This window comes from Haemaphysalis longicornis, unplaced genomic scaffold, assembly GCF_048455015.1.
Source record: "Haemaphysalis longicornis isolate Haplotype H1 unplaced genomic scaffold, Haemaphysalis longicornis Haplotype H1 scaffold_2, whole genome shotgun sequence".
NCBI classification, from domain to species: domain Eukaryota; kingdom Metazoa; phylum Arthropoda; class Arachnida; order Ixodida; family Ixodidae; genus Haemaphysalis; species Haemaphysalis longicornis.
In genome coordinates this window covers 51,073,033-51,100,787 of record NW_027526295.1, presented here as the reverse complement: position 1 = coordinate 51,100,787, position 27,755 = coordinate 51,073,033, and the positions used below count along the sequence as shown (strand labels likewise).

At 46.6% G+C, this 27,755-nt stretch overlaps 1 protein-coding gene across 1 annotated transcript in view; it reads left to right on the top strand.

Annotated features, from left to right (window-relative positions):
• LOC144168881 (plexin domain-containing protein 1-like) overlaps positions 1-27,755 on the top strand; it is a 78,434-nt gene that overhangs the window by 13,873 nt on the left and 36,806 nt on the right. The window contains exons 2-7 of the mRNA XM_077697873.1: positions 14,752-15,212; positions 17,412-17,549; positions 19,399-19,468; positions 23,862-23,984; positions 25,307-25,360; positions 26,045-26,109. Of these exons, the coding sequence (XP_077553999.1) occupies positions 14,752-15,212; positions 17,412-17,549; positions 19,399-19,468; positions 23,862-23,984; positions 25,307-25,360; positions 26,045-26,109 (911 nt within the window). The remainder of the gene's footprint in view (positions 1-14,751; positions 15,213-17,411; positions 17,550-19,398; positions 19,469-23,861; positions 23,985-25,306; positions 25,361-26,044; positions 26,110-27,755) is intronic.

Sequence of the window (27,755 nt, the reverse complement as noted above, 5' to 3'; positions counted from 1 at the left end):
TCCTTTGTGGGCTGAAATAAGAGTTTCACAAAAATGAAACCGTTGCAGTTAGTGTTGCCCTCTACAATTAAGCAGCATGAAAGAAAACAAAACAGGCAATGTCCACCGATTGAGGGGAAAAGAAACGGAAAGGACCACACTGTGGCAGTTTTTTCCCCCTTTTGGGGCTCCGCGTTGCAAGCTGGCTGCTGTGCCAAGCTATTGCTGAGGCCCTGCTTCCTTCATCGCATTTGTTTCTCCAATGCTACTTGTATTTTCCGGTTACCGTGCAGTATTGTTTGTTTGTGCCAGTTACTTTTGTTTCGTAAAGCATTCGAGTGGGGAGTGGTTACATAAAATGAACAAACTAATGGCAAATGCAGCGAATGGCTTTAGAAGATGACGCAGAAATGGCTTTTAAAAGCACTACTATAGCTGGCACATTATTAGGTAAGTATTAAGATAACGAAGTGACTGTGATGGATACGAAATTGGCTAGTACTATGTGGAACGTGATGGGGGAAAATAACGAGGCAGCCTGTAATCATACAGTGCAGAAGGACTGCAAACAGGGCAAGTTAGTACGGGTTTGTATTGTGCAAACAGCGCAAAGATGACAGACTTACAAAAAAGGGTGACAGGACGCGTGCTGACTAACAACTCAAATTTTTATCCCCAGGAAGAACATATATATAACAGGGTTCACGCGGGCCCTTGAAAACCTTGAAAACCCTCGAATTTGAAGAGCTTGTTTTCAAGGCATTGAATGTCCTGGAATTTTTACGGACTCTTGAAAATCCTTGAATTTCTTAAATTGTACGTTTTAATAAGCATGAAACCAGCATGAAGTAACCTAAGCCCTGAGTGAATGTTCCTTGGCTGATCTTCTTTAGCAAACAAAAAGTTTGCATTTTGTAGCTCACTTAAAGTGCTTATATGTGTTACTGTAATAAACAATGGCGAGAAATGATGAAAAAAGAAGCATCGCTGGAGCCATCATTTCAACTAGGGCCATTGTCTCGAAACAATTGAAGCATTGGCGCCATCAGTGTTCCCACTTTTTGGTTAATTCTCATCATTTCAGGTCTACCTCTTCCCTTCCCTGTTTCTCTCAAAGATAATGTAATCCTTGAAAAATCATACGAAGAGCCTTGAAAGTCCTTGAAAACCCTTGAATTTTCGCCATACAAACCAGCAAGAATCCTGTATATAGATACACGAAGATTACAACTCACACAGTGCGCATTCCTTTGTGCTTAATGGCAAGCACACGAATACGGAAATACAAGTGACAAGGGTGCGTGTATAATTATACGGCACTAACCAAAAAGTCAAGCTCTCTCTCTGCCATCCTGGTAGAGGCCCGGCTGATACACCTGGCTGTTCCTTGCCACGTGAAACGCCTCTACTACCTTGCGGGTGAGCAGGTCGTTGCGTTGAAAAACCCCCTCATTGTCACCGAAGCATGGGTCGCATCTGCACGGGCCACAGTGCACGAATGTATGCACACTGTTGTCCTCCTTGAGGAGTGTGTTCCTGTGCTTCTGCAGGCGCGTGTTGAGGCATTGACCAGTGTGGCCCACATACACCCTACCACATGATGGGGTAGGCAGTGGGCAACCCCCCGCCGGCACTGAACAAGACACATTGCGCTTTGTCTGCCACCTGCTTCACTTGTGGTCCCCCGCCGTCGCTTCGTAATGGTGGGACAGACACTCGAGAAAGTTTATTTGGGGCTGAGAAGACCGTATGAATACCATACCTGTGAGTGACACTCCTCAACCAATGGAATAACCGGTGCACGTAGGGGATTAGTGCAAACTCCTTTCTTTTTCCTTCATTCTGACCCTCTTTGGTGGTTCCTCATTTTGTTTAACCCCTTTTTTTTATTGAACTGGCTGATGGTAACCAACTCACTGGCTGGGTAACGCGCCGCCTCGAGCCTTTGTGTTTGCTGAAAGAATCAAGCTGCCTGGGAGCAGGACTTTTGCAAGGCACATTGCAGGCCTGATTTCGGAATTTGGTACTTTTTGTACCAACTGAGAGTGCCCCAAGCTATATTCCAACGATTTGGCGTGTGAAAGGCACATAGGTTTAGCAAACATGCCCGGGTAGAAAATAGTGTTAAATCCAAAAAATGGATTTGTGCATTCACCGGCACTTGGGGCGTAAAAGACAAACCACACCCGTTCTTTTCAAGGACTCCAAGGTACTGAGCCTTCTATCATCAAATCTATGCTTCTCTGTAAAGGTAACGCAATCATCAACATAGCAATACACCTTCTCGTGCAAATCGCTTGGGTTCCGGTCTGGACTCCTGTCCAAGTCACTCAAGAGGATATCACTTGGCACAGGTGCAACACCTGCTCCAATGCAAGCGCTCGACTTTCGGACAAACAGTTGTCCTTCCCAACCCACATGTGTGGGACTCGGATAAAATGCCAGCAGTTCCATGAATGCCTCAACGGATATCCCGGTCCTGTTCCTGAGCACTACCCCATCATTGTTGTCAAAGATGCAGCTTTGTAACAACTCCAAAAGCTTATCCTGAGGGAGGGAGCAAAAAAAGTACATCTACACTACATGCCATGCACCCTCTTCTATTGCGATCCTTTGGGTAGGGGACAACAGCCGTAGAATTCCGAAAACAAGGTATGGGTCGGGCAGCTTAAGCTTGCTAAGGTGGAGCTGCAGATAGCCAGAAACAGCCTGTCGCCACGTACCCCTTTGGGTATACGTTAGTCATGGCAAAAAAAAACAGAAAATTGTATGGCAAGAAGATAAAAGTTGGCAGTTGAAGGCTACATTTCATGAACATTATGCTATCAGTGTGATGATAGTTTGAAAGAGCTAAACGAACAGTTATTTTGCGCCATTCTTAGCTAAGGTTTTAAATTATCATAACTGGTTTTCCAGGAGAGCTACTGAAGGGGTGCTTACACACGAGGTTCCTCTTTTGTGTATCGCAAACGCTTCACAAATTTCGCGCGTGCGCTGACCCTTGTATCTTCGTAAGATACTACATTTGTTGAACTGTGGTGTAAATCGGCAAGCCTTGACGTGTTGGGCAAGCATGCTGCCTGTGCCGGTCTTCAGTGTGTTGGCATGCTCCCTTAACCTGTCGGTGATGCACCGCCCGGTTTGTCCCACGTACGACTTGCCACAAGGCACCAAGGGGATCTTGTAGACCACGCGTCCTGGCATTCGACAAAGGGCTTGGTGTGATTTACCTGGCATCCTTTCTCCGCTGCTTGATCTACATTCACTCTCCTGCAGAGCCCGCCCAGTTTGTTGGGGGCAGAAAGCAGCAGCTGTACACCCGACCGTCCTACTATCTTGTTTGTGGCTGACACCATGAATGTATGGAATTACTGCTTTTTTCTTGCGGCTTTCTTGCGGCGTTTCCGGTGTGGCCATCTTCCTCGTGTCGCTCAAAAGTTTTATGGCTATGCTGCTAAGAAGGTGATCAGGGAATCCGGCGCAGAAAGACGCTGGACTTGCACGGTGAAACTCGTCAGAACGGTGTGTCTGCAAGACCGGACCAGTGCATTCTTCATAACGGACGTGGCGACCCCCCGCTTCACAACCTTAGAATGAGCTGACGAGTACGGGAGCAGGTTTTTCTTCGAATGCGGGGAATATGTCCAATACAGGTGTTCAGGGCTCAGTTTAAAACAAAGGTCGAGGAATTGTAGCTTCTCACCCTCGGGCTCTTCCTTAGTGAGGTCGAAGTCGCAATACACTGTTGAAAAATGTCGAACAGTTTTTCAAACTGGGCGGGCTCTTCAGGAGAGTGAATGTAGATCAAGCAGCGGAGAAAGGATGCCAGGTAAATCACACCAAGCCCTTTGTCGAATGCCAGGACGCGGTGGTCTACGAGATCCCCTTGGTGCCTTGTGGCAAGTCGTACGTGGGACAAACCGGGCGGTGCATCAACGACAGGTTAAGGGAGCATGCCAACACACTGAAGACCGGCACGGGCAGCATGCTTGCCCAACACGTCAAGGCCTGCCGATGTACACCACAGTTCGACAAATGTAGTATCTTATGAAGATACAAGGGTCAGCGCACGCGCGAAATTTGTGAAGCGTTTGCGATACACAAAAGAGGAACCTCGTGTGTAAGCAACCCTTCAGTAGCTCTCCTGGAAAAAAAAAATCATACTTGTCAAGATAGCGTCCTCCATTGATTGTGACTTTCCCTCTGTTAGCAAATAGCCTAATTCATTCACTGATCATGCGTGCGGCTACTCTTTGATAACATTTCGCCTATATATTTCGTTCTTTGCTTTCAAATAAACAGTTGATAGTCAGCGCTTGTGTAGTCTTCGTCTTCCCTTTGTCCCGTGCTTCGCGCTGTTTTGTTAATGTTATGTACCAATTTGCCCAACTACAAACCCTGCTGCAGGGGAATAACAGTTGTGAAAGTGGTGTAAATCGGCTTCACCGGAATTAAAATGGGAGGGGGTTAGACATATACTGCTTTGCAATAAAAAAAAAAAAAACAAGCACTTGCTGTAAAGACCATGCACTGACAACTGTTTTTAGAACAAATGATGTTACAACATATTTACAAGAAATGTAAAGCAAACGGAATGTGATTGGAGGAAAAGGACATCAAGCAATTGATAGGTCATGCCAGTGGCAAGTGCTGCATTCCCAGAGATTCTTCCAAAAACAGCTTCTGAGGGTTGGTGAGCGTAGTGCAAGGGGAGCTAGCACACCCCCATGAGCACTCCAAACATATGGCGAATGCTTCGCGATTCTCCCGGTTAACTTTGTCTTTTGACTGCAACAAAATGGCCGTCTTACGAAGCATGGCTTCACATTTGCAGCTTGCAAAGTGTGTGGCCAGAAACGCAGCTGCAATCATACTTGTTGGCATGCATATCAGTGTTCTGAGAGCCTGCCATTGACATGTGTGTCAGAAAGTTTTAGATTTTCGCCATTGTTTGTTGGGTTTATAATGCATCAAAACTTTTTATGAGTCACTATCATTGATAGCAATGCAATAATCAAAAAGGTATCCTAAGCATTTGTAGGGGTGTTGATGTAATTTTTTAATGACGCCTTGCAAGGCCAGTGAACAAATGCTAGGGGATAACCTGGCTAATTTACGCGAACACCATTTTCACATAGGCACTAGAAATAGTCCGAATACCATAGCACGTTAATATTGAGACTACTTGAAGTGCACATGGGAACGTGCTTACCGCTTAATTAATTCAATCACCAAAAATGTGCCAGTTATTTTGTACAGAGCGACAGTTGAAATCTGCGAGAGTGGTGTAAAGAAAACCACATAATTCTTTTTTGATGGCTCCGAAATCGCCTCTTTCACAATGCCCAATCATTTTCATTCTGTTTATAGATTTCCGACGTGAAAAGTCTGTGTAAAACCATAGCATACAGTGAACGATACAGTCCGGTAAGCGTGCAATACTGGAAATGTAACCTGGTCTAGAAGGGAGCACAAGGTAAAGAATGTTGGGGGTTGTTTGCATTGATCTATTGTCTGCCTGACAAGCTGGGTTAAAGAAGAAACAGAACATGTTCCCAGGGAATTGTTAAGGGCGTCTAACACATGCAAAAAATGTTGATAACATCATTAAGCGCATTGAAAAAAAAAGGGGGGGAGGTATGTAGTAATACCAGAATCCTTCAATGCTTTACTGGTCACGAAACTTCGGCGCTCGTTTCATATAGGGACTGCGCGCGCCACTACAGGCGCCACCGCCGCACGAAGGTCATCCAGCCGCCGCTTTCGCGGCGTATTGGCCTGCTCTTGGCGTGCAAACGCTCGCTGCTTTTGGTGTCTGCGCGCTGATTAAGTGTGTTTTTTTTTTCGTAGTAGTTAGCGATGAATAGTCCAGTCATCACCTGCCTTCAATGGGGTTTTATTTTTCGTAGTAAATTACCGTAGACTTCGGCCGCGAACGGCAACGGCTTCTGCGTGCTCTGGCTCAAGCGCTGTGCCGTCGTGTTTTCGGATTTTTAAATCTCTATTTCTTCTTTTCTTAAAGCAAAAGTTGCAAATACCACACATACGGTAGGTGCGTAGTCACGGACTGCTGCGGGCCTATCGATGATACAATAAAAAAAATGAAAGAAACCAAGTACGCGTCGTTCAGACTACGCTTAATGAATCCGTTGATTGCTCTGGAATGCATAGAACACTAAAAGAGATAGCCCAATAGTATTGTCGTCTCTATGAGTGGGTACATACTTGAGAACATCTAAAAACGCTGCAGAAACGCGAAGGATCAAAACACAAAAAGATATATGTTGCACCATGTGTCTTTCCGCTTCCACGCTTTGCAATCCTTGCAAAAACAGGAAGCGAAAACAGAACAATAAAACTGATTTTATCACACGCATCAAAAATTCAATGTTACGAAGGGAGACAAAAGAGCATGGTCCAGCGGACAAAAATTTATTTTTTAGTGCTGCGATGTGGAGCACACGGAGGAAACAAACTATTGCCACGTAGCCAAGAACGACGCAAAGCTTTTCTGAACGCAGCCAGCTAGCGAGCTCCTGTTCTACAGAAGACTAGAATGAAACAAAAACGTCGAAGAAGCAGTCCGGAGTGTTATGTGCACAGATGAATGTCAATAAAGCGAGCTGCACGGCGTTTGTTATGCATGCATTACTCTCGGAACGTTATTAATTTCAGATACATGGAAATATGATCGAGAATATTGTCGAAGAAACAAAAAATCAAGTTAGCAACAAGGTGGCACCCTTTCCATATCAAACAATATTGTCCGACGGGACGTACGATAAAAAGAGCAAACGGGTTGAAACGCCAGATAAAAAACTGGAATCGGCCACGCGCGGTTACAAAACAAACAAAACGAACCATAAGGGAGAATTCACGGAAATATGAAAAGTAAAAGCACAAGGACGTCCCACAGCTTTTTTACACGCGAGCTGAGCCCAACATAATACAAGATTGCAAACAGGTAATAAAGCACCGCTACAACCTGACTGATATGACAAAAATCCGATTTTAAGTTAGCCTTCTACAATTCTAGGTCCACGATGCTCTCAAAAGGGTACATTGCTTTTTCCATTCTCACACACAGTACATTTCCTCACATTGTCAGCTTTTTCCATTCTCACACACAGTGCATTTCCTCACATTGTCATACATTTGTAATCGAAGCTGAAATCTCGCGTTGCTTGCTTTGGAATTGCGCGCCTCCATTTCTCACGCAGCTCCCCGTCGCTCGGTCAAGAGAACAAGGAAACATTTTCTGTGGTATTGTTGTAAGGAACGACATCCCAGGACGCAACACATGTTGGGCATCGTCGTTGCACTACTTAAGTTGCATCACAAGAGCGCGAAATGCACGTTACATTTTTTTTTCGCACAAAACAAACACAACTCGCCGCGGCTCCGCCGTTCGAGCCAGCGCAACGCCGCCCGAGGAGTGACCTCAGTGAGAGGGTGGCGCCACCGCGCGGCGGCCAAACGCAGCATATGAAGCTCTCCCATTGAGTTACGGAGCAGTTTCGTGACCAGTAAAGCATTGAAGGACTCTGGTAATACCAATAAGTTTGTTCGATGGTTGCCCTGGTGATTTTTAGGTTACTTTGAGAATGATTACACTGTGATGAGATGTTGCAGGACTGCAATCAGTTTTTCCAATCCCCCAACCATAACCGCAATAGCACTACGGAAAAAAAGAATTGGTGGTAGTTTCACACAATTTTCTAGGGCATGGGAGCAACAGTAAACGATTGGCAGTTTTCTCGACATAAAATGAGGTGGTACTAGGCTCCAACAAGCGTGAAGGTGAGAAGTTTAAGCCGTGCTGTGTAGACTGCCTCCGTGCCCACTTAGTTTTGGTACTTGTTCTCCGTCGTTGTTTTTTTTTTTTTTTTTGAGTTGTTGCTGAAAAGACAATGGAAGTTGTTTGAAACATTGGCGCGGTTACATGGAATGTGAAGCACCAAGATGAGCACTTGTTCCGTATTGTACTATGTACAATTACTTCTGGAAGATTTAGTTGTAGCTGAAAGCACCCCGTAAGAGACCAAAACCAGTGCGGGGTAGACAAAGTGAAAGTGCTGGGGTCTTGCATGCGGTGACCTTTGCCTCATACGCGCACATGCGGCCACGAAGCCGATGCTAACTAGCTCGTGTGAAGAAGCATGCCAGCGCAGGCTTGTTCCAAAGCTCATGGAGCTCCTACCCTGGATTTCGAAACAATCGTGTCGTGCTTGTACACATGGAATAACGAAGCAGTATGCCTTTTTGGGGATATCTTGTGGGCGGGGTCTGCTCATAAAAACAAACATTTTTTTTTGTTGTTATGGGCTGGGCATTAAATGTAATGTCAAATTTTATTGGCATTTTTTTACGGTATACGCCTCGAGCGCGGCCTGTAGGGGCGCCACTGAAATCCCCCTAGCGGCCCGTTTCGAAAGCAGCCGCGGGAGTCGCCCACCCGCTCCCTACTGTCACCGTTGCATTCGGGGCCCGTTCACGACTGAGATTTGCCGTTTGTAGGCATTGGAAATACATATTTATGTGGAGCAGTCACTCTGTTCGCAAATCTGGTGTGTTTACGAAAGTGTAAATGTGTGTGAAGCGTTCTTAGTCTGGTACATTCGGTCTGTACAAGCGCCAAGTGTGCGTCACAGGTCGGCGTCGCGAAACCGGGATATGCATATGGAGATGATTGTGATTCCACTGCCCTGAAATTTACTAACAGTGTCTCCGTAAGCATAATATCCCCAGATGGTCATGCCATGGCTATACACTACGATGTAAATCAGTTTTGTGCGCTTATATAACCTAGTGGAGCGCTCATACCTGACAGAAGTTATGCTTGCCAATATCATACTTCAGATATTGATCACTACCCTGGACATAAATTTCACGAACATTCTACGAAATAAGTGTGATGGATAATCCAAAATTATACCCGGGATCAGCGCACGACAAAAAAAAATGCTGGGGCGTCTTGTCGTGAGCTGAGCGCCCGCAAACATTCATATATGTTACATATATCCTCCGCGAGCAAGCCGGAGAAGGGCTTCTACCGTAATGCCCGTTCGCGACTAAATGTTTCTTCGAAGCTTAGTCATATGACGGAGGGAGCCTGCAGCATCTAGCACAAACGGAAATCAGAAGGCCTTATCAGATATCCCACTCTTCTAACGACACCTTTTATAAGTTTTGAGTTTGTATACCTCAAAAAATGCGTTCGCCGAGGGATCAGCTGTTAGTTGAAGTCTAAAAACTAGACTGACGTGAACGAGTAACTTGTATGTCTGATTACTAAAACGTTCTTTCCTTGATTGCGCTCCGCAATCGTACACAACGATACGTAAGCGTCCCCCTTCCCTCCCCCCTCCCCATGCCTCGTGAAATATCGGTGCATTTCGCACACTAGTTGGTTTCGTAAGTCCTACCCGGCTTAAGTTTATACGAACGTCTTTAGCATTTACGAAGCTGCACTGAGTTTTTTTTTTTTTTTTTTTTTTCATTTCTGTACGAGCTATTTTGTTTCTTCCGGACTTGCAGACCATTAATTTTTCAGTGGTTTAATTCACTTTTCTTGGTTCTTGCTATAAGGCATGAGTGCACATCTTTCACGACGCAGAACCTTGGAATATGCTTAACATTTTCGCGTGGCTTATATTCTTGTAAAAAGCACAAGTTATTATCAGGTATTGGGTAATCGCATCCCCGAAATATATTTTTCTACGACGCATATATTCGTAACGAGGCCGCATTCGTTGTCCGCGCTACAAAACAAAACACACCTCTCATTGTGCCAGTATCAGGTATAAACGAGGCGACAATAAAATTCACTTGTGCCGGACGTATTCGGAGGTGACATTGGTGGTATGCTGCTGCAATTCGCCGACGCCCGTAACAGCGGCCGAGAAGGAGAATAGCTATTGTTGGTGTTTGAGCACCCTACCAACACGCAGCGGCTTTTGAAGTGACCTAAACGTACTGTTTACTTACAGACGTCACCATAACAAGTTTTTTTAGCGCTTCGAAGGGCAAAAAGAAGTGACAGAGAACCCAAACACTGCATGAACCCCTATGGGCCGCGCAGCGCTAATCCCGTCAACTCCGCGGAGAAGCGGCGGCAGGCGGCGCAGTGATCGCAAAGCTCGAGGCGTATACAATTAGCATGATGCTTCTTGTTCTTTAGAGTGCTACTTCATAGTACTTCTCAAAATGATGATTTATTTTTATGGTTTTATGCTATGGCTGATTTGCTTTTTCCCTGCGGTGGTGAAAACTGCTGTTTCACCATTTTCCCTATTTCTTTTAAAAAGGTGTTGGTTGGAGAAAATGCACTTCTGTGTTAGCATCCTAGCCACCATAAATTTGTTGGTATTGGCTTGTGAGCAAGGTTGGACGAACGAGTTAGTAACACTGTGTATCTATCTAGATGTTCCGAAATTAACTTGGCAGTTTTCAAATTGACCAAACACTGGTTATTTTGACTATGACGGTGACGCTGCGTATTGCTATGTCCGTTGGACAGGTCAGCTTGGACGTACTTTGGGCTGTATGTTCGCGGATCTCGTATTCCTGTAGTGATGGCATCAGAGCAGCTTTATTACAATGCCTGTGGGGCCTGTCCTCCAACCTCTAAAAGGATGCAACGATATCGCACAAGATTCTTCGCTGAGACGGCCGACGGTGTGTGGCATGGCATGCCGAGCGCTGCGAGTCAGCATAACTAAAGACTGCTTTGTCCTCATAACGATGACACCAGTGCATGCCTGCCAACTCTCCTGAATTGTCTGGAAGACTCCCGAGTTTTTACCACATCTCCCGATTATATGAATGCTATCTTGAATCTCCTGAAAAGTGGCCACCACAGCCCAGAGGTCAGTTTTTCTTTATTCACGCACGAACGTAAGTCTTCCCTGCTGTAACAGTTGCGGTGCTGTAGAGGAGCACTCGCCATCATATAGTTCCTTGTAACCATACCGTTGAGTACCGCTAAGTATATTCTAAGCACTATAGTACCGCATGCACCGCACATCTGGACGGTGCCGGTATGTTGTTTATAGAGTACACAGGCCGGCCGCGAGGTGCACTCCTTACCGTACCGAAAGGAGGGGAGGGAAAAGTTTCCGTTCACAAGTAAAGAAGTTTGGTGCTCTCGGCTACAAGAACCAAGAGTAGAGTTTTTTTTTATTATGCAAGAACAAAGCAACTCAAAATAAACACCCTTGCCTTTCTGATGTCGGTCTCCAGTCTCAGTGATTCCGTAATAACTAACTACCCCCCCCCCCAACCCCCCCCCGACGGTGCGGTCTCCTGAAATTGCATGCTGCTAGGTTGGCAGGTATGCCAATGGGGCCTCTAGTTCCACTTGATTGCATCACTTCAACGCTAGCATGCAGTTTTTTTGTACCGGCCTCTTTTGCGTCGCTTCTCTCCATGGCGTCACTGTAGCACAAAATTTGAAGTTTTCAAGGTTTCTTGCATTTTTTTTTTTTCAGTTAAGAAACTTCTTTTATGGCCAGAATGGAGTTGAGTGCGTTAATAAAGGCCGGTTACTTAATTTTAAGGTTGTCATTTGACTTCATAGCCCCTTTAATGAAAAGCCACTTCGTGCCTGAAGAAATTCTGCGAGGAGTGGAGATGAACATAGGGAGTCACTTCCTTGAGAGAGTCCACAGATCACTTTGCTGTCACCTCTTTGGAAGAGTCCACAGAAAACCAACAATTACTCTGTCTTTCGTAGCGGGCACAAGCAAGTTATTTGTGCTTTCTTGCTTTCTACTTGCTTGCTTTCTACTTACTCGCTTTCTTGGAAAAGCAAGATGCTTACGTACAGCAGCGATTGTTGACGGGAGCCATTGGGTGACACCCTTCAGCCATTGGGTGACACCCTTCAGCAAGCACAGTTGGTGATGGTGCCCAAAGGGGGGAGTTTTGCAGATGACTGTATTTGAGAATTGATTCAGGTAGCCATGCTGGACATTGTAAAAACATTTCTTTGAAGCTTTCACTGTTGCGAGCTGCTGGCGGAAGCTGCCGATAAAAGTTCCGTTGGGCCTAGACAGGCCGGATTGTAATAAAAGCTTCAGCGAGCATTGTCGGGTCGCACTTGTAGTATTAGTGTCTACAGCAGGAACCCACTGCTTTTGTGTTCCCACACCACTGCCCATACATTTTGCTTTGCAGCACAAAGGGACAGTTGCTCGGGCCTCCCTTCAATTTGATGATCATGGTGGCATAGCTAAAGGGCCTCATTTGCACTCGACTTGCGCGGTTGTTTTCCACTGAGGCGCTTCGTCAGTTAACTCAATGGGATTTTGCAACCACTTGCTTCTGCCTTCCTGTGTGTCGTCCTGTTTTTGCTGCCGCTTCGTGCCCTTCCGGTCAGGTCTTGCATCAAGCTGTCGCTTTGATAAGTGCGACAGGCTCTGCGACACTTTATCAGTAATCCTACAAGACCGGCTTGAACGTGCTCATTTGGCTTTCCTAACCGTGCAGGCGTCGCGCACCCCGCAAGTTTCAATGTTGTGGACTGATTGCACAGACCGTTGAAAAAGACCATGACGTGCTCTGACGTGCCTAGTAACACAGGCAACCCAGTGCTCTGTCGTGCTGTGTCCAGTACTCTTTGCATGCATTTTAATGTAATGTATTTGAAGGCTAAAAATGTTTGGCCAAGAGTGGTGTCCCGCTTAGAAAAAAGTGGGGTTTTTGAAGCCTGAAATAAGGTTCGTGCGTGTAATTTTGAATTTTGTCGAGTAATGACAGTCACCGCTGTGCTTTTTATTTGAAAGAACTTCCAATTAACCTGTGTGATGGGTTTTAACTTGGAATGATCGAGCAATTTCTTCAACTGAATTGTATGTAAAATTGTCGGGACCAGAACATCACTTCCAATCAAGGGATTTTGAATCATTGAGTCGACTGTAAATCTTTGAACGAGAGTGCAAAGCTCAGCGAGTCGGTAGGAATTCATTAATAAAAACAGTGCAAAGGACGGGACACGAGTGAAAACAGACAGGGCAGCGCGCCCGTCCCTGTCTGTTTTCACTCATGTCCCGTCCTTTGCACTGCTTTTATTAATGTAAATCTTTGCTCGCATAGCATTGGAACGAGAAACACACATGAGTGTTTATTGCCCCGTTTGTTGTCTTACCCATTTATTGTCCTTCAATGGGCCACTTATGTAATAAGCAAACAGGATTGTACTCAAATGAACCATGAAGGCTTACCACATTCGCCCAGAACAGCGAAGCCAATCTTAATGCAAACTTTGTACAACTAGGCTAAACATTTAGGAAAACAGACAAAGCAGCAACGACCCACCAGCCATTTTCTCGCAGGGTCCTGAGGACATCACAAGGACTTGTTTGTGCCATCAAAGGAAATATGTCGTGCCAACCAAAGCCATTGCCAAGAAGCATGGTTGCGCGATTGTAGGGGTGTTTCTAGTCCCATTTGGTCATATTGCTTGACTGCTAGATGTCAGTTAACGCGCTGGGTACTCTGTTTTTAGTATTCCTGTGTTGTATTACTGCTGACATCATGTAATGGGGAATACAGAAAATTTCCCGTTATTTTGAAATCTTATCCCGAGTCTCAAAAAAATTACTTTTGGTGTTGGAATGGAGATCAGCAAGCTATCCAATGCTAGTCCTTTGAATTTGAACGAGGGTGTATTTTGTTAAAGGGACCCTGCAACACTTACCTTCGACTACTCAAAATGTCTTTTGGGATAAAATCTATTTTCCTAGCAATCTCCTCCCTCAAGAATTATGAACATCCGTTCACTATCACCGAGACTACGCGTGATGAGAAATTGCACATAATTATTCCCTCTCAACTCGACCGCGGACAACGTGACGAAAGCTGCACGCTCTCTCCTGGAGAAGGGGGCGGCTCGCGGCGTTCTGTTCAGCCGCCTTTGATATATCACATGCCGGGGAGTTTTCTCCTTTTCTCTGCTACGTGGAGGGGCCTATTTGCGGTCTGGTGTCGCAAAAAAGCAGGCATGGCTGTCTGCTCGCAAGCGCGCGCGCGCAGGCAGGTAGGGCGTTTTTGAAGCAATAAACGCTTGTTGTCGAGTGATCTCGTTGAAAGGGGAGTATTGAGTCCATCACTAAAACTCTGCGTGCACTCAAAACACAAACAAAACACCAAAAGTATGCGTACAGGTTCAGGCTAGAAGAGGTTGGTACATGGTGCCGACGACGGTGGATCGTCACTGGAAATGCGAGAAACATGCCGTGAAGTTGACCAGCGACAGCCAATAGGACAGCCATGGCTGCAATGACATCGTTTAGGCCATGCCAGGGGTGCATAGTGAGGAGAATCCAAGAGGGCACATTGGTTTTTCCGCGTCTTTCACAGCCATTTGTGCGCTTACCGCTTCATGTGCGCGTGTAATGTTTGGCTCAGGTATTCCTGCAGTGTAATCGAAATGTCGCGCAGGTTTACTTGCACTGCACAAAAAGTGTTGCAGGGTCCCTTTAAGGACAGAAAGTTGGGCTAGTTGGTTACTTGATAGTGAGGACATTGTATTAGCGCTGAAAGACGAAGCACAGGAAAGGTATATGCAGGACAAATGCTAGACGGCACCTGTTGATGTGCAACAGTTGATATCTAGCTTTCGTATTGTGGGTATCTTTCCCGTGTCTCATCTTTCAGCGCTAGTACAATGTCCTTTGTGTTTTGTTTTCATAACCTTTGAAATGCGGTCCCCTGTTTGGTGCTGCAGTTTAAAGAGCTGTGTGCACTCACTGTCCTCCCCTCACCTCGCAGGTGTGTCCTACGATGTGGCAGACGGCAACGTGGTCAGGCTTTCGCCAGAGAACATTGTGTCACTGCACCGCGTCAGGCGCAACGACGCCAGGGACGTCACAAGCACCAAGAAGCCGACGGGCGAGCTCAAGAAGGCCCCCACCAAGCCGACCACAGTCAAGTCGGCCGAGCAATCCAAGCCGACCGTAGCCACGCTCGTTGCTGTTTCGACAAACACCACCGTTCCGCCGGTGGCGTTGGCTACGCCGGACAGCAACGCATCGAGTAACGTCACCGTTGTGCCGCCTTCGCCGCAGCCGTCTGACAATACTACGGCTTATGTCACAGCTACGGCTTCCAATGCCTCGGTTGCAACGACGCAGGCACCGCTCATGCCGCCGTTCTCCAGCCAAGAAGAGCTGGAGAAGTTCGTTGAATCCGGCGGCAATGTCACGCTGCCTCCAGGATACCAGAATAAGACGGTGCGTTGGGGGCAGGGCTCTTTTGGGGATGGTTTGTATGAGGAAGTGTTGAAACTTTATTACCGCGGCGACAAAGAAGTGAGCCCAGATGTTTCTAGGAGAGGACGATGAGGAACGATGGTGGTGGTTGGACATGTTTCGTATGTTATGCGATTCTCTTCTTCTAACAAAGGCATTTAAGTTGCAACAAAGCAGAATTGTAGTTCTAATTTGACTGCAGTGATAAGTTTTGTAGCCAGGGACCTTTGATACATTTCTAGGGATCGGCTTGCAGGAATTATAATTGGTTCTTTGTGGAAGTGGGCAGTAAATTTGTACTGCTTTGGGAAAGGTGCTCACATCCTGGGATAGAACAGCTGCGCCGCCAAACTTGTTTATCCTGCGCTATCCTGCGCTGAACCGCCCCTATTGCGCCAGACTCGTTTATCAGCATTATCCTGTGCCGCAGAGCCTGAATAGAGCCGCGAGATAGAATTTTCGTGATGCCCGGTGCAAACGCCCTGTTTTACGGAATGCCACCGTGAGTTCACTTAACAGTGCCATCTACCTGACACGAAGAGAGGCCTGTTATCTGATCCCCTTCGACTCTGTGTGTGAGGCTTATCCTTTGAACAGTGATAACGCAGTGCACTCGCTGGGGCCAAAGCTAGATAACTTTGCATATTGTAAATTTTCAGATATAGTACAAGAGCTGCGTTCCTGGTTCAGAGTAGGTTCTAGTGCATGGTAGAACGCCTAATATATAGGTATAAAGATTAAACTTAATTTGCAGGGGTCTGGCACAGCAGGCTGTGGCCGTCCGAACGGCCTTTCTGACTGCTGCAAGCGTGCTACAAAATACAATTTTGCCTGCCCCCAGGACTTCTCCCAAACCCATGTAGTCTGTTCTACCTCTGTAACTTCGAAATAATTGGGCCTTGTATTTCAAAGCAACAATGTGCCCTTGGGAACACGTGTTGCACTGCTTCTGTCAATGAAAAAGTCGAGAACCGACACTTCTCAATTCGAGTGCCTATTCTGAAATGCGTGACGGTTGGAAAACCAAGCTGGCCATACACGCAGTATCAAACATGTATGATAAGCTGTTGTCACGGGTAATACTTTACTTGAAGTTATTTGCAGTGCCAAGCCGCGGGACTTGGGTTTGATTCCTGGCTGTGGCAGCCGCTATTCGAATGGAGGTGAAATGCCCGTGTTTGGAGTTTTCGACGCACGTTAAAGATTCTCAGATGGTCAAAGTTAACCTGGGGCCCTCCTCTACGGCGTTCAGGTGTAGCTATGGCGCTTTAAACCTTACAATCAGATATTCGCAGCGTCAAACCCAGTACACGTCCATACAAAACAGCCACGCCTTGTATAGAAGCAGTCCTGTCAACGGCAAGCATGTGTGTATTGAAGTAAAGCACACGTTGAGGAGGAGGACGGGTTGAGTCCTAATGTAAATGAAAAGAAAGTTGTACAGGGGCGATTCAACACAGAAAGGCCGTTCATAAGAGGAGCTCTCTCAGGGCAGATACCCCTCCCTGGAATTGGTCAGAAAGCTTAACGCTGTGCAGAAGCTAATTCGAGTACTATAAGGCTGATCGAACCCGGAAAGTACATTCCAACATTGGAAAATTAATGCTGTGAGACTGTGTGGGATGTTATTGTATTTTAAAGGTGAAGAAAGCCTTAAGTGCCCCACTATGGGAAAAAGCACTGTTGTTGGTGTCGTCCGGTCAAGAAAATGGCTGCCACTCTAACGAATGAATGAATAGAAAACGTGTGTTCCGGTGGCATTTGAACCCGTGTCCCCACAACAGTAGCCTGATGCTGCACCGACTGCTATTGCAGCCTGTTGCGAGTGGTAGAACAAAAGTTGTCATTTTTGTCCCTTTTTTTGTCAGCACATACACTCTTGGGGGATTGGACAGGAAGCAGGAGCCTTGAGGGGATAATGGGACCGCTTTGCTAATTCACACAACTGTAAAAGAAGCTGATCGAAATAATTCGTCCCAATAGACAAAGAACAAAGAAACGAACGTGGAGAAAGACATGCAAATGCGATGTTGCAATGAAGACGTTAATAACTATCGCCAGGCTTCTTTGCCTTCAAAGCGGCTAAGCAGATTTAGGTGCACTGAGGAATTTTGTTGTTGCTGTTGACTGCTCATCATTGCTTCTTTCTCCCCCCCCCCATCCTCTGCCCTCGGTGCTTAGGACTACCACGACTATTACAACACGACCTTCTACCAAGACCCAGCCGTGGTGCAGAGCCTGTGGACGGACCTGGATTCGCTGCCATCGGAGCACGTCATTACGCACGACATGCTCTCCGTTTCGCACCGGCGGGCCGCTGTAAGTCGCTTCTTATGAGAGGCATACACGAGCTAGTAAAGGGTCTGTTTGATGTTGAGTCATGCTTGAAGGAGCCACGAAGACAAACTACAAGTTTGGTTAGTGCATATCAGGCAGTGTTATCAGAAAGAAAATCGAAAGAGGGCAGAAATTAAGTCACAAAATTTCTCCTAGGTTGGCTTTCGAGGAATGTGTCATGTTAACATGCTTCCAACTATTGTAAGTAGTCAGGAAGCTTTAAGAAAGAAAACATGTCAAGGCATTTTTCTTCTTAAATATTTGCAGCTGTGCCGCATTTGTTCTGGCAGTACAGCCTATGTATATGGTCATGAGAACACAGTGGATCACTGTCACCCTAATTCCTAACACTTTTAATTCCAGATAGGGCTTGTTGGGTGCTGGGGATTTTAGATGCGACGCTGCTGAGAGCATCTCTTCTCGGTGGCCCTGTCCTTCCTGCGTGTTGTTGTTGTCCGCAGCCACTCTCCCCCTCTCCTCTCCGATAGCGAACACTCTCTTGCGAGGGGCATTGGATTGGATTCGATTGGATTGGATTAAAGTGGATTGTGTTGGATTGTGTTGCGTCATAGCCGCGGCACTGTCTCTCTCTCTCCGCGGTCTCTTCTCCTTCGGGCGCGCTGCGCATATAACCAGTGTGCCGCTCTCCGGCGGCCTTTCGGTCGACAGTTGCTCTCCGCTTGCGCTTGAAACTCCCTCAGCGTCGCATCACACCAGGGTTCCCACGAGGGGAGGTGGGCGTAATTTTTTTCCTAATCTATCGAACTAAAACAAATGTTTTCACCGGGGAGTACAATAACATTATAACCATTGGAGATAGCAGGTTTTTGCCCGACACCTTTTCAACTCAAAAAAGTTGGTGGTATTTTTCGGTAGTCCGCTGCGCGAAATGCCACCTGCCTAATGACGGGACATTATTTCAGGCTGCGACAGACAACATTCAGAGCCAATGGGGTGTTACGCTAGGTGTGCGGTAATTGGAGGAGGCGGTCCGATCAACAACCGCTGGCACACAGACGTGCAGAAAAATAAAAAAGCATTTATCAAGCCAGTTAATATTTTGGCCAAAAAGGCTGTTTGGATTCCTGTTTCAGTTATTGGGGGAGGCTCACAGGAGACCTATCAATAAAACACAGTTTGGTGTGGCTAACTTGCTATCCAGAAATGACCTTCTTCATAGATGTTAATCCTTACAAAGAAAGTTTGGCCTCCTCTGGCATGGGATGAGGTTGGCTTCATATTGCAGCACGAAACGGCGCGCCACTGCCCCACTTAACACATTCTTGCCCTTCTGTGCCTTGTTCCATCAGTGATTGCCATTTTTTCCCTTAGGCATTGTCTTAATTTCATCTGTGACCAAATGGGGCTTTGTGTATGGGGTAAGAATTAGTTGAACATGCAGTCTTCTGCTTCTGCAAGGCGGAAACCTCAGAATTCCAACCGTCGCAAACCCTTTCCATTATCGCCCTCCTTTCTTTGCCCTTGAATGCCATCATGATACCCCTCCAGTGCGTTCTCCATTTATCCTACTTTTCATCCTGCCCCTCGGAGCCTGTTTTGTTATTCGGTTGGTCTTCCTGTGCTCATTATACTCTGTGAAGTCGTAAGCTCCCAGTAACACCTATCCACATCTTAGCAGAACGCCGTTCAAAATTTGTTGATTTTCACTCGATTCCTGGAGTGTTTTTCGAGCGCTCACTGTATGGCTTATTTTTACTAATGTAGAGGTTGACTGTATCGAATGAGGAGAGATGACGCTCTCTCGCATGCCCCTGTTTTGCTCTCCCACGCTGTTTACCTTTATGCCGCTTCCCTCTCTGTCTCCCCGCAGACGGTGAACCTGACGTTCGACTTCCCGTTCTACGGACACCCCGTGCGGAACATCACCATTGCCACTGGAGGTGAGTGCGCTGCTCGTGGTGGAAAACGGCAGGAAGCATGGCAGAGCTGTACGCTGGGACACGCAGGTTGTACACTGACCCGATAGAGATGAGCCGTGTATCTGCACGGAGTCTTTCATTGCATACACAGAAGTCTCTTCCTCCCCTTCGCCGATGCTCTGTAATTAATATTCAACTCTGCTCTGATTGCCAGAACGGGACAGCGAAAAGTTGCAAAATGGGCACGAGCACATTACCCGTGCAGCAGGTTTCATAGCGAACGTGAACTGTGGCCCTGACGGGACGTGGCTGGCTCATGCAGCTGTTAACCCCCTCCTTGGTGATACACAAGGCCTCAGCAGTGTCGTTGTATTAGGTTGTTTTTGCATGTGGCACCCGTGCTATTTGGGGCCAGTGGGTGGAGACCGGCGGAGACATTTATTAGCTAGAAGTGTGGGGTGATGTGGGGTGATGGGGTGAGAGAGAGAGAGAGAGAGAGAGAGAGAGAGAGAGAGAGAGAGAGAGAGAGAGAGAGAGAGAGAGAGAGAGAGAGAGAGACGTTTATTGTCGGAGCATTTACGGTGTTCTTGTAGGAGTGGTTCTCTCTTCTAAGGAATCCATGAGCTGTCTTAGCACCGGCTGCCCTTTCAGTGAGCAGGAGCTGGTCCGAGAGGCAGGGGCTGGACAGCAGTGTCTCCCACTGCCCTTGAGGATTTCAAATGCGGGGAAGGGGTGGTGGGTCCTTCTTTTTTTTTACACTCTAGGATAATATGTCTTAGTGTACCAGGCTCTTGGCAATATTTGCATTCTGCTGGATATTGGATCGGGCATATCTGGTGTAGCCTAACTGAATGCGGGAAGGTGTTGGTTTGTAGGAGTCCAAGGGTTGTTTCTTGACCTTTCATGGGGTTTGGGTGAGGTCGCAGGAAAGTTCGTCACTTATGTTGTGTTATTTTGTGGTATGTTACAAGAGGTATTGGCCGCGAGGCCCACCACTGGAGAGGCTGGCGCTGCGATCGTTTTGATGTCACTTGTAGGATCACCGTTCCTATCTTGCTGCGTGGTTGGCTTGCAGTGCGTGACACTTCGCTTAGGAAGCGCGTTCTAAAAGTATTTTCGTGTTTATTTCCTTCGTTTGCAGTTAATTCTCAGTGCGTCAAGCGCAGTGCAACCTCATGGGGACTTTATAACCGTATCAACTGTGGTAGATTATCCGCAAACACCAGGAGTGTGGTGATGTATTATGTATGCGACCGAAGCGTAAGCAGCGGGTTGTTTCCCCGATCAACAATGTGGACTACGACGATCGCTGAGTGAAGTTTCTAGATTTCCCTTGTTTGCAAGAAATGTATAAAAGAGGAAATCGTGAAGCGTTAACTGCTCGCAGAAGCACACGCACCCGCCGTGCCTGCCCGCACGGCCGACGGTGCGGCTCGAACCAACGCAGGTCGCGGCAGCAACAACTTGTCGCCGGATTTTAAAATCACACAAGTCGTGGAAAAGAAGTTCCAGATTGGTGAAAGTGGATGTTAGTGTGATGGAAAATTCTGATAGGTAGTGTCATCAGGTGTGGTTTTCAAAGAGATGCTCAAATATCTGCCGCGATTTACGCCGACCGGCCGCGGAGGTCTGTCCCGGCAGCGCTGGCCCGTTCACGCACGATGCGGCGAGCGGCCGAAGGATGGCTATGCGTGCTGCGCAAGAATCGGCCGAGGCCGTGCAGGTATCTTGATCGTTGATCGCTTCAACGGAAATCACCGCGCTTACAGAGTTCCCAGCGCGGTGAAACGTTCTGTTAAGGACTGTCACTCGCAACTCTAACGGTGATGAAATATCTGCTGCGACGCCAAGCCTAAAGTTCCCAACATCCGATTACGCGCATCCGAAACCGGCTGCGAGCTGTTGCGCACGCGGGTGTTGTGTTTGGGTTCCTCCAACTTCTTGGGGTACGACGTGTTTCGCCTCGTATGCAGCCTCGCCTTCTGTGAGCAGTCGTGAGTTTCGAAATTGATGCTTGAGAAAGGCCGGCTCACTGTAAACATACAAAACACGCTGCAATTATAAATCACCACGCCGAGCACCTAACGAAAACTAAATATAGCCTTGTCCAAACTCGCTCGAAGGCGTTAAAAACTTCCGTTCATACCGTTCATACATTGCGGACAAGTCGCGAAAAGTAAAGTGCAGAGTACAGGCTACGGCAGTGATCGTTAATCAAATCCGGGAATGACTATAAAAACATGGTGGGGGAGATAGGCAGTGATTAAGCCAAACTGCAGACCATCACAATACTTTTAATAAAAGCATGTGCGGCGAAGCAATCTGATCACCCTTCTCGCGTAGTAATTCATTTAGCAGGCAATACGAGCAGTTCGCGCAGTGAGATCATAAGTGAGTGACGTGTTTCCGTCGCTGTTACAAAGTGTTTCCTTGCACACACATGTCCCGTCACAAGTATTTCATAATGAATTTACAGTGTACTTTTCTCGGCATCAGTTGCATCGTCCTTGGCGTTAGCTGACTGTGTATGTAAGAGCTGTGGGTCACGATGGTAGCAACTACCTAAACGCGGCGGTGTCGCCGGGAACAAGCGAGTCGCTGATTGCTTGCGCGAATTATTTGGTTTACAGACAACTTTTTTGGTAATTTGCATCAAATCCACAAGGAGGCGGTGGCCACAACAAAAAAACACGCTTCCGCATACGCACGGGAAATGTGTTGTAGCAGACGACAACACGATTCGGCATCCTACAAGTGACGTCACGCGTTGGTGGCGCCACGGTATGTCCTCGAGGCCAATAGGTTTCTCCACATCCTTCGAGGCCTGGTCGGCAAGTTCTCGGGCCTTGTGGTGGGAAAATTCGTTGCCCTTCGTGGAAGCATGGGCAGGCGTCTACACAATCCTTACTTTTCTGTCGGGGAGTTTGGTTGAGAGCATGCAGTGTGTTGCTGGTGCGAGGATGGCATTTGAGATCTTGTGCACTAGGTAGTGTCCGTGGAATTCTAAATGCCCCTTAGTTTGATTCTCAAATGTGAGTGGGGAATTGGCCACATAAGCATTTTCTCTTCTCTTTTTAATAAAAATGGGGACAAAAAACAAACTTTGCAACATACGAGGTCTTGCACATTCGAGACATGCCCGGGTGGTCTTTGTAAGGCCCTCAACAGCAGCACGGCTCATGTCCACAGCAACACTTTCACATGTGGAATCACCAACTGAAAGAGGATAGATTGGGGCCTTCATGTCAGATGGGGCTTGTAGGGGTGGCAAAAAAAAAAGCGTGGCCATTTCTTCAAGCTTGCATGGCACCAGTATGTTTGAGCTGAATAAGCGTTGTTTGCTGTGGCAGACTTGGCCCTGCATGAAGTTGCCGGCCAGAGGCAGGGATGGTGGTTTGGGCCAAGCAGCAAGATTATATATAGGAGGCGAAAGGGTCCATTGCTGCGGGCATAAGGTTAATGAAGGTTAATGAAAGCCAACACGAACTACAAAGCTTTATAGCTATGACGGTGAAGGAGAGGGTAGTGGCACCTGATGGATGAGGTGATAGCAGTCACAATTCATTCGGGGGCTGTTAACTCAAATGCTGAATGCAGCGACAGCGCAGTTTCTTCTCCTGCGACAGATGCTGGGGCAGAAAAATTTCCCAAAAAAGCAATTTTTTAGGAATCACTTTTCTCTTGATTTGCACAGTTTTTCCACCGAAAATTCTGTACTTGGAACAGTACCAGGCACTTATAAAAGTCACTGAAGCTCTATTTTTTTTTTTTTTTTCATAATTCCCCACTTTATCATGAGTGGTATGGCAGTGATAGGAAATTTTCGAGAGGTACATCCCAGCATGTAGTGAAGCTAGGAAGATAATTTCTATTGCACTTGGAAGCTGAATGTTTGAACCATCCAATAAGGGAAGCAGATTTTGCATTTTGTGTTTCAGTAGTTGTTTAATTAGTGTTATTTTTTAATGGTTAGCAGGAGTACTTCAGACATACAAATTAGAATTGATGTAAACTTGTATGTGATTGCAAAACAAAACAAAAAAACTGCATCTTACATTTCATTCTCCACAGCTTCTGGTACCTATTCATGCCCTGCTGGTGATTTTTGTTGAATAGTTCTTTCCATATTGTTTTCAAGAACAATCAAGGAAGATTTTTAATTAACTTGTAAACTACTTGCCTCACATCGAAACTAATTGGATATGTGACATCAGCTAAAAAAGCTGAGCAGTTCCATGAAGTTTCATCGAAATTCGTTGGAAAGCAAAATAGAAACGTTTCATGACCAGTGTGCCCCGTTAACCTAGGCCAAGCGCTCGTGACATTATGTGGCCGCCCTTGGAAGGGGGGCTTCCCCTCCTGTCATGTCCCTACACTCTCTGGTTCTGATGCTTCCCGTGTTCCCCGTGTGCAGGGTTCCTGTTCACGGGCTACATGCTGCACGTGTGGCTAGCCGCCACGCAGTTCATCGCCCCGTTGATGGCAAACTTCGAGACCATCAGCAGCAACCAGTCCTGTATCAAGTACGTCGACAACGGTGAGTGGGAAGACTGCGTCCTGTCACGTACTAGTGCAGCCGTGTTTCAGAGGGTGAGAGAAAGTCGAGCCGTTGCACTCTGAACGTGGACGACCAGTTAAGCTTTGTGGGTCGCAACAAAAACTGTTTCGATTAAACTTTCTGAAATAAACTGCGATGATTTGTACTAGCGAATGCCTTGTATTTGATGCTTTTGCAACGAGCACGACAATGCACAATTTAGGGGTGAATATGGGCCAGAAAGGAAATTTTCCCAAATGTCACAAATGTTTTCTCGCACATTTCTCCTGTTTTCAGTGTCAATATATTTCTTAACGAATTGTCCACAATGATGATATTTAGAAAGAAATGATTCATAGGCTTAGAGAGTGTGCTTGTATTCTCTAAAAAAGTTTGAAAATGCTCAATAGTGTGTATTTTCGGAATGGCATAATGAGAACAACAAAAAAACAAAAATCTTAGAAAAATGCCATATAGGGCGGTCCAGGGCTTTAACATAATGTCCACGCAACAATGATGGCGACTGAAGAAGATCTGAATTTTTTATGATTTTTTTTGCCAGACCTAACTTTGCTTTAAACCGTCAAGATAAAAAAGCGGCTAGAAAAAGAAAAAAAAATTTCGACAAAAATACTTTGAGGGAGCATTGCAGACCATGCAAGGGTGAGCCACAACTTTTACTGAAGAAATCCGTGATGGTCGCCTTTACAGCTGGGACGTTTGGCATGGAACGACCCGACTAAAAAAACCTCGTATACATCTCTGGACACCTTTGCTCTTTTTTTTTTTTTACCGTGCTTACTTTGCAAACCCCAACATGCTTTTGTTTTGTGAATGGTAACATTAATGCAGTATGGCTATTGAATGCCTATTGAAATCGCCACATGTGGGCAGTCGTGTGCTGATAGCAAACGTTGTGAGTGGTTTTGTGAGGAGCAGCAGTGTGTTCGCTCACTGCATTTGTGGAGATCCCCCTTTTTCTTTTCTGGGAAGATGCAACAGATTAGCATTGCAGCAATCATTCATGCATTCCATGGACACAGTGACCACTCAGTGAGAACACTGGGATGGACAGTGCTTGTCTGAACTGCTGTCGTATTGAGTGGAGAGACCTACAAGAGACAAAAATGGGAACGTGAGAGGGAAAATGTTGCGTTGTATTGCACAAGAACACTTTGCTGGTATGCCAGGGAAATTAATGTGGGATGGCGGTACAGTGTGGGATGTGCTCCATGTGTCGTACGAGTTACTGTCGTTCTTTTGTTTTTTTGCATTGCGTTTGACCCGGGAAGTTGACACCGCGATGATCTCGTTTGTCGCAGGCACCTCCTTTGTGGTGGAGTGGCATCAGGTAGTGCTACAGGACAAGCCCGACGGTGAGAGCGCACTTTCTGTTTTATTTTTGCTCAGTTGCTGGGAACATGCATTCATCATGTCCCTCGAGCACTTGCTTTGGGTAAAACAATAGCGGTTCACTTCACGAGCATGTGCATTGGAAGGATGGCAAATATTCGGGCAAAAGATGACACAAGCAATGCAGTGGCACTTCTGTGAGATAAGTGCACACCAAGCATTTGTGCTTCCAAATGGCTTTGTATTCTACTTGCCCTAAATGTGAAGTAATGCTTTACTGGTTGGGAAAGGCGATTTCGTGGTATCTCGACAGCGTTTCTTATTGTTAGTACAAGGCACACTTTGCTGTATCCGAGTGTCTTTCATTTGAGTGAGACTGGAAAACAAGCGACTACGGATCACACCCTGCGTGTCGTGCTCTTTGAACGGCCTAGTCCTTTGCGGAACGCCCCCTTCCCGCAAAGACCTCGTAACTCTGTCGTTTTGTTTTATCATCGTCTTCGTCGTTATCGCCACTGTGTTGCAACGTGCCCAGAGAGGTTTCCCTGTGCTTTGTCAAGCTGCTTATGCGGCTTTTATCCACGAAACCGCCCAGTCTTATCTGGAAATAAAAATGGACTTGTCTTGTCCTGACGTGACTTGACTTGACTTGCACCTGTGTAGTTGTTTGAGTGCACGCAGGCTGACTGCAGTGTCTTTGCATGCAGGTGGTAACTACACGTTCCAGGCCGTCTTGCACAAGAGTGGTGACATCGTGTTCATCTACAAAGATGTGAGTGGGCCTTCACTGCTTTTGTTTCCATGTGACTGCGGCTCAGTGTGTTGCTTCTGGGGCGTAGTGGGATTGTGCTGAGAAGGAAGTGTTCTGGGATTATGTTGAGACAGGCTGGGAGGTTGTCTTCCACCTGTACTGTTAGATGCGTAGAAGTACGGATGGCCGAGTGGTAGGAAGTAACTACCGTGAACAGGAGTAGGCCATCAGGCCCGCGAAACACATGAGAACATGCCAAGCCGTTTGCCGAGAACGAACTGTGTTTATTTTCACAAACCGGCTACTCGCCGCTGTGCCAGGCTTTCACGGCTGAACACAAAACTATCAGCGCCGCGTGGGGGCGCTGCACACGAGCTAACATTGTAACATGTACTTCTAGCCCACTAGCTACTGACTGAAATTCACCAATTGGCGGAGTGGCTGACGGGGTGTGAACAGTCCAGTTAAAGGCTTTTGCTTCTACGAAAAGCCTTTTGAGGGCCCTCTCAGGTCCCTCGTGAATGGCATCGTCAAGCCGCTCAACTTGGGCCTTCACTTGCGAGTTAAATGGCACTGCAACGAAATTTGCGAGGGCACACAGAAATTATAGTGGGGGTGAAGGCTTCGTTGTGGGGGGTGTGTGGGGTACAGAAGCAGCAGTTTTATGCCCAGAGGCTACCAAATTACTGTGATTGTCGAAAGCTTATATCTAATGGGCAACATGCCTGAAATGACTTTCTTGGAAAGTGTGTGTTACTTCCTTTTGTACAATTTTGACATTAACTGGTATTAGCATGCATTGCTTTCCTCCTTCAGGCGAAACGACGTTCTTTAAGCACTGCCACATTGTATTGAGCCAGTCTTGGCTGGAGTGTCAATCGTGCTTCTGAGTCTGTCAGTTGCTTCTTGCACTGTCTTCCTTTTTGTAGCATTTGGGCATTTGTGGGAAAGCAGCAATGAATGAGGAAGTCAGAAATTAAAACACGATGGCACGACTGATCCGACAGTACGAAAATGGCCATTGCCAGTGGTGCTGTTTCGAAGATACAGCGTTCAAATATTTTCATTGTTTTCATTGACTTGCCAACATATTTTGTAACCTCAACTAGTTTTCTATGGCACTTCGCAACGGTCTTCGGCAGAGAAACATTGCAAACGCATAGATTACTCATGCGGAAGCTTGGACTAGTTGGTGTAGCGTGGCGGAGGAAAAAAACAGTGCGAATGACAAGCACGACAGAGAGGGAGACCATACAAAACAATACCACAACACTGTGGGGTTTCCTGCCCCCTGTTGTCTTGGGTCGGACGCACTGTTACAGCGCCGAGTCGCCAACTCTCGCCATCATGCAGTGCATTTGCTTTCCTGTTTCCTCAAATAAACAATGCTTTTAACGGCTTACTGCAGAATCATTTCAACAGTAAGTTGGGGGTTAAAGCTCTCGGTTGATTAGAAGTTATGAAAAAACACCACAGTGTTGGGTTACAAATGGGAAGTGGCTTGTATGCCGCAATTTTCTGCCTGTGCGCATTTCTCCCCTCGATAGTGTAGTGGGTAAAGTGTGCGACTTCAATGCAGGCTGGCCGTACCGTTGGGCTGGCCCGGAGGCCGCAAGCTCGAATTGCACAGGGGGGCACCTCTTTTTTTTATTTTTTTTTTGTTTTTC